General features: G+C 44.4%; 1 protein-coding gene across 3 annotated transcripts in view; it reads left to right on the top strand.

Annotated features, from left to right (window-relative positions):
• Positions 1–12056, top strand: part of MASP1 (mannan binding lectin serine peptidase 1) — a 48976-nt gene that overhangs the window by 5271 nt on the left and 31649 nt on the right. For 2 of the 3 annotated variants that reach the window (XM_036017829.1, XM_036017831.1), the window contains exons 2-3: positions 1640–1681; positions 1789–2020. In XM_036017829.1, coding sequence (XP_035873722.1) covers positions 1640–1681; positions 1789–2020 — 274 coding nt within the window. The remainder of the gene's footprint in view (positions 1–1639; positions 1682–1788; positions 2021–12056) is intronic. The other variant, XM_036017830.1, reaches the window with a different exon arrangement.

Genomic DNA, 12056 nt, shown 5'->3' with positions numbered 1-12056 from the left:
TTGCAGGCTGAAGCCCAACCAACTGAGCCACACATGTCAGGGCTACTTAATCTTTATTAATTAAAAACAATTAAATTTAAAAAAGAAAAAAACTCATATGCTCTCTGCTGGGTAAGACAGTAGTGAAGGCCTGTGAAGGATGGCACTGGTGGCCAGTGGCCATGAGCTAAGTTGTCCTGGAATCGACACTGTGCCTGGGAGCTCAGAAGAAGAGCCACAGTTGTGTCTGTCCCCTTCTTCCATGACCCATGGGCATCCTTCAGGGCAAAAGGGTCAATCTAAACTCTTCAAGGCAAGGGGAAATAAAAAATAAAACTGAAACTGCTCACAAATAAATCCTACATTTTGGGAGAATGGATAATTCCTTCACTTGGATTTTTTTCCTTTCTATTACTAATACTATCAGATTTGACAAGCAGAGGAGAATCAGGAAAAATGACAGGGGCTTTGCTGACACCGCCAACTTTTTCATCAAGACAAAAGGTTTGTGTCTCAGGGAAGTCCTGGCAAAGACTGGTGGTTCAGGGGCCTGTGTGGAGTTGGTGGCCAAGTTCATCTTCATTATTAAGTTACATTTTCCAGTCAAGACATGATAAGAATGAAAGAGGGTGCTGTTAATGATTATACCAGATCAATGGGTATAGTCCAGGGATGTCCCAGGTGAGTCAGACAGCCTAGTCACATTATCCCAAAAGAATTTTCCAAGATGATAAAAATACTCTAGGTCTGTGCCATCCAATGTGCAACTGCTAGCCACATGTGGCTACTGAGAATTTGAGATGTGGCTAATGAAACGGAGATGAATGTGTAGCTCCCTTTCATTTTTGTTCATCTAAATTTAGGTTTAAATAGTTCCATGTGTCTACTTGCTGGTGTATTAGACAGTAGAGCTCTTCAGTCCTATTATTCATATGAAAAGACCAGAACCCTGCACGACAGCAGCTAAGTCCCCAGACAGGGGATGTGCTGAGAGAGGCCCTCAATACGAATTCTCTGAACAAGTAAAAACTCCGTCATCATAAGTCACTGTGATATGTCTCCTCAGTGGCAGGAATTCAGACCAGTTCTCAGAAGCTTCCAGGAACTTCGAGAAACACAAGTTTTGCCTGGGGACAGCCAAGAGCCCAGCAACATTTCCCGTCAAATGTTTAAGCCTAAGCCCTGGCCTTGAGTGTTATGGCATGTGGCACTGGGACCAGCAGTTGCAAAGATTCTTTGCCGCCTGTTCCCAGGGCTTTCCTGGCAGTGTTCTAAAAGCCAGCAGAGTTTCTGTCTGGTCAGAAAATACCTCTCTTGTTGAAAAAAAATTTTTTTGCATACCTTGATTAATTTTGTTAACTTTGTTTAAGGTACTGGAGATCCCATCATTGAGTATAAATCTCATCCCAATATTACTATGTTACTATTACTTACTCTTTAGGAAATGAAAGAATTTATGAGTCTTAAATGAAGCTGAGTTGAAGAAATGATAACTTTCACCTAATTATGAAATTTACATTTTTTAATAGAAAAATGATATGTGTCAGAGTCCCAAATGTGGTACTTGCTAGGAAACTTTAATACTATAATCAAACCTTGAGAAGATCACAACGGGAAGAAACCTTAGGAATCACTGAGTTACCACCTTCCTGGGTTTTAGACCGGGCATGCATGGCCTACGGGGGAAAAATAGTGACAGAAGGTCGGTTGCAGACATAGGCTGAGAACTTGGTCTCCAGGCTGCTGATTCAGTTAAATGGTGAGGTACCTGTGTCCATGAGTGTGAGCAGATCCATTTGTGTCTTTCAGGTGGCTCCCTCTTTATCATGCTCTGTGCTTCTCCTTGTGGAAGGCTTTGGCCCACACTGTGGAACTTAACAACATGTTTGGCCAGATCCAGTCACCTGGCTATCCAGACTCCTACCCGAGTGATTCAAAAGTGACTTGGAATATCACTGTCCCAGAAGGATTTCGGATCAAACTTTACTTCATGCACTTTAACTTGGAATCCTCTTACCTTTGTGAATATGACTATGTGAAGGTAAGACCCCAGATGTTTCCTAACTGGACCAGGATGTCTACTGGAGAAGCTGCTGGGAGTTAGGGAAGCCTAGGTGAATTAGATGCTGTGTTTACCCTCCCTTGTGGAGCCCAGTGAGGGAGATACACAAGGTTACATGTGGTGAATGAAGGTGTGGGTGGCAAGCTAGGTACAGGATGAATGTATAAACCTAGAAAGGACCACAAGGGAAGCTGAGGCTGGAAAAGTGTAACTCAGCCAAACACAGCTTCTCCTTTTTGTTTCTGTCCTCAAAGTCTTTAATGTTTTCACTAGCCTCTGCTCTAAGGACACCTTTAATTTAAAAAAAAAATCAGAAAAGGGCAGATACCCCAGAGTAAACATTAATCAGACTGAAACACATCCATGATTATGTGCAAATCTGAGGCCTCAGAAAGCATTGCCCAGTTCCCTAAGTAATGATCAAGTGTTTGGGAAGTGTAGGGTATGTAGGGGTAGACGGTCGGAGGTGAGATTGGAAGGTTGGATTGGGGAGAGATTCTGAAAGGCCTTGAATGTGATGCTTAGGAGTTTGTATTTTATCAGCAAAGGGTATAGGCAAGGGTGGGGGGTCACTATCAGAAGTGAAGTTAGTAAAAAATATGGAAGAGGGCCAGAAAGTAATCAACACAATTATCCCTGGGATTTAGAGAAAATCCAGAAATAAGGTCATAGGTGGGAAACTGTTCTTTAAAAGTGGTGCTGAGAAAGGTTGGAGTTCTTTTTTTTTCTAATGAAAAATATGGTTGGAGTACTTTTGAGAGATCAAATTTATTAAGGTTGTATCTGATTCATAAAAATAAATACTTACTTTCTACACTTTCTCTGACTTCCTGGAAGAAGTGCTCACCAAACCACACCAGAGTTGACTTTGCATATTGTTATCATTGTCTCATTTTTCCACATCCAGAAATCTAGCAAGAGTTACCCTTGTATTAACCAGGATGTTTGATCAACAACAAAGTAGAGATTTTGCAAGGTGCTTTTACACTTACAATCTTATTCAACCTCTAAAACGATCTTATGAAATGGGTACTACTATCTCATTTAACAGGCCAAGAAACAAACCCATGAAGGTGGAGCAACTCACCCAAGGTTGTAGGGCTAGAAAGTGGTGAATCGCGGTCTAAACCTATGTCTTGTAACTGTCAATCCCATGCTTCATTGGCTCTACAAGCTGTGCTCCCCTGAGCCCCAGGATACTACAGGGCTTTACAGGGGCCACTAGGGGCAAGGCAGGCCTGGTAAGCAGGGCTGTGAATGCCTACCCTGCTTAATAAGCTCATTTTAATTGCTGGGTGTTAATTATTATTTATGTTGGGTCTGCATCAAAAATCTCACTTGAAATGAGGTTTCTGTGACTTCAAAAACTTCCAAAATTGGTACTCCATGGCAAAGTTTCTCAATTTCAGTGCTATGGACATTTTGAGCCAGATAATTCTTTGCTGAGGAAAGCTGTTTTGAGAATTATAGGGTTTTTAACATTATTCTTGGCTTCTACTCACAAGATGCCCATAGCACTTTCCCTTCCAGTTCTAACAACCAAAACTGTCTCCAGACATTGCCAGTGTTCCAGAGAGACAAAATCTCCCCATCTGAGAGCCTCTGCTCTGTGGGATGCTGCCCCTCTTCAAATGTTCTGTGCTGGGGACTGTGAGAATTTGGAGGTACAAAAGATCTGGTCCCTTACAAAGAGAGATGAGCCCAGAAAAATAGCCATTGCACAAGATGGAAAAGAGCGATGACAATAAAAGACTGAAAAGTGGAGCCAACCTCCTGTGTCACAAGGACAAGGCAGGGGCACTTCTCCAAGTCAGGGTTCGTCATCCCAAATTAAAATTTCTGACAAACAAGTCACTTACGTCTTTCAGGAAATAATTTAGCCTCTGCCAGAACCAAACTCCAAGAGAAGAAGGATTATGGCTGGGGGGCACAGGTTGGCAGAATCCCCCAGCCCATTTCCCCAACTAAAGCTGGTCATAAAACCAAGACATTCTTAAATATTTGGGTTGGAAAGTAGACTTAACCAGCAGGAAAATGACCAAACATTGGCTTAATAAGATAGTACATTCCATAGATTTAGACAAGGCCAGATGTGAACTTTCTAACTGCTTTCCCCCCACCCTCTACTTTCAAACATGTCAACCATCTAGAAACTGTGTCAGTGAAAACACTTGCTTTTACTGGTAGCTGCAGCCTCGTGACCATGAAAATTACAGAATTTTTTTTCTTTAGCTGTAACAATAGCTTATTTTTGTTATTCCTCCCTCTCCACCCCTGGAACTATCATTTCATATGCACTGAGAAATCATTTCTCACAGGTTTTCCTCTTATTCAGACAGATGCCGGGTTTGACTTTGTTAGGTCTCTTTTATCAAGATGATAAATACGCAACAGAGGATTTAACTTATTCCTTTGCCCCAAATAAATGCAGTCTCCTGGCAAAGCAGATTAAGGAGCTGACATCAGCTGCATTTGGTAGTGGAAAAAATGACAAGGTACTTTTCAAGGGCAACAACAGAACCTGAAGAACTTTTCTGACACTGAATTAAGGACACTGCAATATATTTCTACCCAAAGCTTGGCCTTTCTGACTGGAGACTATTTTTGAAATTGATTGATGGTTTCTAACCACAGAGGTGAAACACCTTCATGAAAGCTCAAGGAGATGGAACTAGACCTTCCGGACAGGGAGCATGGTCTTGGGTTTTTGCCTGGGTTTCAGAAAATGCCTGGTCTAGTCGCATGTCTGCCATTAATTCCCCAATGATTGGGAGTGGGCAAGAAAATCTTGTAGCACTTTCTCTGCTACAAAATTAGACTAGTAACCAAAAGAACCACCAGCAATGCAGAAACTGAGTTGCCTGTCTAAAGTGCCCTATGTCCTTGTCTCTCTGATCCTGATACATTTTTCCAAAATCTTTGGAGGAAGGGATTAACATGCTGGGCTGGGAGGGCAAGATGCATTTTCTGCTTGTGCTTGCCCAGCTGACTGCCTTCTAGATGCCATCCCAGCATCAGCATTGGCCTCCCTACAGGGGCTCCAGCAACCATGGGGCCTGAGAGAGCCTTCCTTTGCAGGACACTGTGCTCTGGCCAGTTGACAAGTGGAGCTCACTTGGAGGTGGGCCCTGTGTCCTTGGCCACACATGCCCCATGCTCAGCAGAGTCCCCTTCCTAGAGTCGAGAATTCACAGAATGGCAGGCTGCTGGGGCCCTCTGGAGACTCCTCTAGTCCCACGTTGCTGCTTGTTATTGTTGTTTTTCAAATATTATCTCCCCAGGGGCTCTGAAGCTCGCTCTGCTCACTCATGCTCCTGGTCACCCTGAGGGTCACACCTTTCAGGAATTATAGCTTGACTATTGCTTAAGTTCCCGTTGGACAGAAAAGAAGACAGAAGGTCATTTTCAGGAACAAGACTAGCACTCTGGCTTCTGGACTGCCAAACCCAGAGCCTTCCACATATAGTTGAAACTTGCTCATTTTTTCTGATGTCCCCCCACACTTCACCCCCAGAATATGTATCTTTCCTGCTACAAATGAGAGGGGAGCTCTTCCCTTTTTCCATCTGCATTACATGTGAGAATGCCACAGCATGCCTGGGTGAGTCAACACTTCTCTCCAAATTCTGGTTTTTCATCTGTTCCATGAGGGGGGAGAGATGGGATGATTCCTAAAGTCCCTTGAATTCCAGAATTCTAATCCCAGTCCTCCTTGCCAGAACTTTCCAGATGACCCCACCAAACTCTCATTCTCCTAGTTAGGATAATGCCAGAAACTGGCAATAGTATGTTACAACAGCCACTTCCCAAAGTCCCGTGGTTGTAAGCATTCCAATGAGAGCCTACAGTCTGCTGGGGGCACTTTAGTGACAGGCTATTTAAAGAAAATATGTAAACACATTATGCCACTGCTGTCCTTTTCCAGGCAGTTTCAGATATCACTGATTTGATGGGATAATATCCCCTGTTTTGAGGCTCTATCATTCTGTGACTTAATTCGCTTGGCAGCTTTAAAGTGGGTTTAAAGAATGCTCTAGTTCACAGGAACCTAGCCCAGCCCAAGCCTATGGACTGCCCTTCCCACCCTGGCCCATCTGGGTACAGATGACCACACCGCTGACATGCACAGCAGTAGCTTAGAGAAGAGCAGGACCCCAAGGCTGTGGCCCAGATGCTCTCATTTTATGAAACTTCCTCTCTCTGATTTCCCTGATTTCCCTCAGTCCTTGGTCTTTAAGGTGCTTGCACATCTGCATAACAGCTTCTGACTCCTTAGAATATGTCTGCAGTGTGTTGGTTCCTATAGTGCACAGATGAAGCATACAAATCATAGCTGGTTAACGCTGCAGGCGAGGGGCAGAGCACAAATGCTGGCCAGGGAGTCGGTAGGCCTGCGTTCTTGTGGCTGTTCTCTACTAACTACGTAAACCGTGGGCAGGTGACTACTTCTAGAGAGGACTCTGTTTCCTCCTCTCTCAAACACAGGGAGTTGAACAAGATGGTCTCTAAGACCAGTCTAGCCCTGATATATATGCTTCTAAGACCACAAAAATCATAGTTCCACTCTATCATCATTATGATCAAAACCTAGAGAAGCACATCGCATTGGCCAAGGTCACACTGGCACCAAAATTAGTATCTCAAGATTCTCAGTCTTTTTCTTTAAAAATTAAATGACAGTGGAGTCCCATTTTGTGGATACTTAGGTTTTTTAAGTGTAATGTAATATAAGAATAATGGAAAGCAAATATTGTCTATAGTCAAACTTACTAAATCTCTTAAATATTGAAGGACACTGACTTTTAATACGCCCAGAAGAGACTTTCTTCTCAGAAATGTGACAAATTACAGTTCCTTTGGTTGAGCATCAAATGAAGTGATCGACTTGTGCTTAGACAGGAGCCCTGGAGCTGTAGCTGCTGAAGCATGTTTTTAGAATCCAGAACCACCGAGGGACTGCATATGCATACGTCCTACTTCCAAGTTTACTCCATGACATCTGTTCACTGGAAAGGGAGACAATAAACACCTGCATTCTGTTTTTATTCTCTTCTCACTTTTACTCACTGAGTTCATATAGCTCAGGTGGCATCTGTTAAATGTTCATGATGTAACACCACTGTCTTCTGTTATCTCTGTATCTTCAGTGTATTCAACATTTCTTCCATTCTTTCCACTGTCAGCACCATAGTTGCAATTATTATTCTTCTCACCCAGTCTGTTGCAATAGACTCCTAAATGTCTGCCAATGATCAGTCTTTCCCCAACCAGTCCACCCTCTATATGTGTCCAAAGGAAAACTATTGCTTTGACTGTGCCACTCTCAAAATCTTTCCCTGTCTCCACACCATCAATGCAGTGAAGTACAAGAATGCTATTTAAAACCTACCATAAACTGGACACTGCACCAAAGAGAGGGCCCATGAAGATGCAAAGTAGTACCTGTCCTCAAGGAATACACACTGTTGTAGTGTTTTATAAGACACATACATAATTAATGGATTTAAGCTGGGTAATTAACACAAGGGGTATGAGGTAGTATATAAGTTGGGGAGTGGTCATTTCTGGGTGTTCAGGAAAGGCTTTGGAAATAGTTAATGTTTGAGAAAAGTCTTGAGGGGTAACTAGGAATTCAATAGTGAAATTATATAAGCTTCTCGATTTCCCTAAGCATTGGTTTGGTCATCAGTGCAGAAAAAAAAAGAGTTTATAATGATACAGTGCTTTTCTCAAAGGTTGTGGGAGGGTTTGAATGAGATAACAGCAGTAAGGGGAATGAGCACTGCAAAAGGCAGTCACGCTCAATGGTTCACAAGTCAGGCTCTGAAGCCATTTAGACCTGGGTTCGGGTCCTGCCTCCACGTCTTAGAGTAAAATGGGATAATAATAATGCTTATCTCATGGGCTTCTTGTGAATGCCAAATGAGATAAATGCTTTAATGATGTATGTCCAAGACATGTGTGATTAGCTCCATAAATACTATTATAGTGGTAATGATGGCAACGGTGTGAATAATGGAGTGCCTGCTGGTATCACTGGATGCTCAGTAAATGTCAGTTTTCTCATTTACTCTGACTCTACCACCAACTGACTATCCATGACCTTGCTCTTGTCAGGCAGTTTATAGAAAGGTACTTTGAAAGGACTGTCCAAATTCAGGAGGTTATTTCTCCTGTGTGTTATCTTATAGTAGCACAAACTTGTGGCAGTCTCTTATCTACTGCTTCATTCTCATGGAACAGGAAGAGCAGGGATTATTACACTTAATTTAAAGAAAAGAAAACTGATCATAGAAAGACTTAAATGGATTTATCCCAGTCTCCACAGAAAGCCAGGTCTCAGTTCCTGGTCTTCTTACTCCCAAGTCATGATATTTATCTTCATTTGGCTCTTCTCAGAACAAGTTTTTATCATGGAAGAGACCTTGATATGCTTCCTGGCTGTGCATTTTTTCTAAGACAATACTGCCTCTGAGAGTAATTTAGTAAAATTTAGTAAAACAGGAGGACCTTGAGTGTCCTCTATTGTCTAGATTTTGTTAAAGAACTCTTTTATTCTGATTTTGAGAGAAAAAATATTTTACAAAAAAAGATGGAAATGGAGTCTGAGCTATGAAGGATGGGAAATGCCAGATTTATCTGTTTGTGGTCCACAAATTCCCATGGTGAACTCAAGGTCATTCTACCAGACTATCAGCCTCATGAGTTCAGGGCCCATGTCTGTGTTTTATTTCCCAGCAGTGAGCACAGTCTTGGGGCAGAACAGAAAAAGGCATGTCTCCTTGCAGTGAGCAAAAAGGAAATGATTGTAGTCTAGAAATTAGCCACTGACTTCTGCTGATACACTGGGCAAGTCACCTTGCTGCTTTGGTCCTCAGCTTCCCCACCTTCTCAGTGAGAACACTGAACTGGCTGGCCTCTGCAAGCCCTTCCAGTCCTGATGGTCTGCACCTCCCAGGCCATCGCCTCTGCCCCAGGCCTCATTGGTCCATCTCCATCCTGCTGTGTGACTGAGAGCTGAGTTCTGGCCCTACATTGACTCCTCTGACCCCACCCCTGATTTCTGTGCAGAGCTCTGTGTTTGCTCAGCATATGCCCTCGACCTTCAGGCTGTGGCTGACCCCATCTACTGCAGTAGTTCTGCTAATTCTGTGGGGGTGGACAGGAGCCCTTGAACCCTGAAAGAAAAGAGAAATGGGTAAATGTTTCTCACAAATGTTAATTGTATTCCCTGGTGGAATTCTTTCACTCCGGTGATGCCAGGTCCCAAACACCAATTCTAGCTGACTCAGAAGAATCAAGAAGTGAAAATGAGCTTCAGAAAAGTGTGGGGGGAAAAAGTTTATTTTACACAGGAAGTACAAACAGCACAGGCTATGGCGTGATGAAAAACAGAAGGAAGGTCACAGTGCTGGGGCAGAGAACGTGCTCAAGCGTGGGGGGTGTGGGGTGGGAGTGCTTGGGGTTGTGGACGCTCCTGGCATGCAAGTCTGTGTGCTTGTGGGTGCACAGGCTGCTCTCAGATGCCCCTCAGGCACACCAAACAGAACCTGGATTTACTCTGGTGTGCTCATTCATAGAGGAAAAAGTTAGGGAATAGGAGGCATTCATTCATTCAACAAATTTATTTATTGAATGTCTATTTATCAGAGCTTGGGGTATAACACTAATTAAAACAGAAAAAAATCACTGCCCGTAGGGTAGTTACATTGCACTTGGGGACAATGAACATTAAACGTAACTCATAAGTGAATTATATAGTGAGTCATAAGGTGGTAGGAAAATAAATGAAATAAAGCAGGGTAAAGAGGAGCCCCTTGAGTTGGGGTGGGGTTATGACTGAGATACTTTGGTCACGGTGGTCCTCATTGAGAAAGGCTTCTGAGCAAAGATGTGTGACTTTCTGGAGAAAAGCATTTCTACCAGAGAGAACAGCGGGGGCACAGGCCCCAAGGTGGCCAAGTGCCCCTTTTGAACAACAGCAGGGGCGGCCGTGTGGCTGGAGCAGGAGGGCAAGGAAGAGAGAGAGGTGTGGTGGGGAGCAGGGGTGCAGAGCCTGACCATCAGGTGGGCTGGGAAATAGGGTCCCAGCCAAATGCTGACAGGCAGTGACAGACGCTACATGCTGTTTTCACGCCAATGTTTCTTTCATTTGACCTCTTGACTCTTAGAGAGGAATGAATTCATGTCCACGGTGTATGTTTATGAAAACTCAGCCTGAACACAATTGTGTGCTTGTCAGTGATTAACAACTGGATCTGGATGGGGCGGTGGAGAGGAATGGGGCTGGGAAGGTGAGGAGAAGGGCACACCGCTCAGCACTCAATAGACCAGGCACTGCCATCTCAAGAGCACAGATAATAATAGAATGCTAAAATAGTTAGGAGGTGATGAGTTTTTGTATAGTTTGTTTTTAATATATATTATTTATATGTAAGTTTATGGAGCTTAGTTTTTCATGAAGGCTGTATTTAACAACAGTGTCACAGAAAGCCCTGAAAGGTTGGCAGTGGGTTCCTGGAAGCTGATGCCAGCCAGCTCCAGCGCACCGCCGCCTGGGGAGGTTGAAGTGACACATGACACAGGAGTGGCTCAGCAGCGACCAGAACCCAGGTTGTTCAGTCTCTGTTGAAGCTCTCTGGGAGGATTCTCATGGGAAAATTTGAGGAGGTACACGTGGGCTAGGGTGCGGCAGGGTCCTGGGAGGTAGCAGAGGGACACACTAGCTCACACATTCCTGGAAACTGCTGGCTGACACCGGCACCTGGCGGGTCCCTTCTCTCCACTAGGCACTTACTTCATCAGGACTTTCACTCCAGTCCAGACTGTGACATACCTGGAGCCTGGCTGCCTCTGCTGTGGAAGGAGACAGCAAGGCTTTATTTTTCTGCTGTCCTCCAGCAATTTTCCTGTCTGCCACTGTTTGGGGCTCAGCTTCCAGTCCCTGAGGGAATTTGCATGTGAATGGGCCTGAAGTCACCAAGGGGTCAGGTGGGGAGTCTGAACCATTCACAGGCCCACAGGGGTAAGAATTCTTCCTGGCCGGCTTTCCCAGCCTCATTCCCAGACTCCTCCCCCCACCACCCCAGCCCCACCCCCGCACTCCGCCTCCAACCCTGCTCTGGCAGAGATGCTGAGATGGTGGGCACTGCCAGCTTCCCACCTGCAGGAAGCCTGCTTCCCAGGCCCCCAGCGACTCCTCCCCAGCCAGCTCTTTCCTCTCCCTGTACATGCTGCCTGGAGACCATGCCCTTTTCTGGCCAGAGCCCTCCCTTCGAATGGGCAATGCTTGCCATAGTAGTGGGCATCTCGGACTCCAAGGACTCAGGAGGGAGCTGTGTCTCAGACCCCCAGAGCATTAATGTTGTCAGCATGTGCTTGTGCACAGTACCTACCTTCTTAGAGGTTCCCCACTGCAGGTGTTTACTCTGGCTAACAAATAAATAAGAACACTGGACTGGGATGGTCAGTATACCTTGGCCCTGATCCTGGTCTGCTGTTATCTGGCTCTGTGACTTTGAAGCAGTTTGCTTTACTTCTCTGAGCCTCAGCTTCCCCACCTAAGAAAGGAAAGAGATGGCCTTGATAGCCTTTAATGTCTTTTCTATATCCAACATTCTGTGGTTGTCTGATTCCAGTGACTGACGAGGCCTGGAAGACAGGACATCTGGAGTTTGTCTCAGGTCTACCGCTCTTAGGACATGTGGCCTTGGGGACTCACGTCACCTCTCTGGTCCCAGAATCACAACTACCTGAAGTACATTCATTACAAGACTGCCATCATATGAACGTGAAAATATCCTGCTAAGTGGAAAGTTTCACACAGAACAGGGGCCTATTACTACCAATGGGCTGGCCAAAATGTTTGTTTTTCTGTACGATGGCTCTAGTAGTGCTTAGGTGTCTTTAACTTTGTTTGAAACAATTTCATTAGATTGTATTGTGACAGCTATCATATCAGCATGTGTTAAAAAAATTACCAAAATTGGTGAATTTTTGTGCAGCCATTTTAACA

Source organism: Phyllostomus discolor, chromosome 2, assembly GCF_004126475.2.
Source record: "Phyllostomus discolor isolate MPI-MPIP mPhyDis1 chromosome 2, mPhyDis1.pri.v3, whole genome shotgun sequence".
NCBI lineage: Eukaryota > Metazoa > Chordata > Mammalia > Chiroptera > Phyllostomidae > Phyllostomus > Phyllostomus discolor.
The sequence above is the reverse complement of the archived record's forward strand: the minus strand, read 5'-3'. Positions and strand labels throughout refer to the sequence as shown.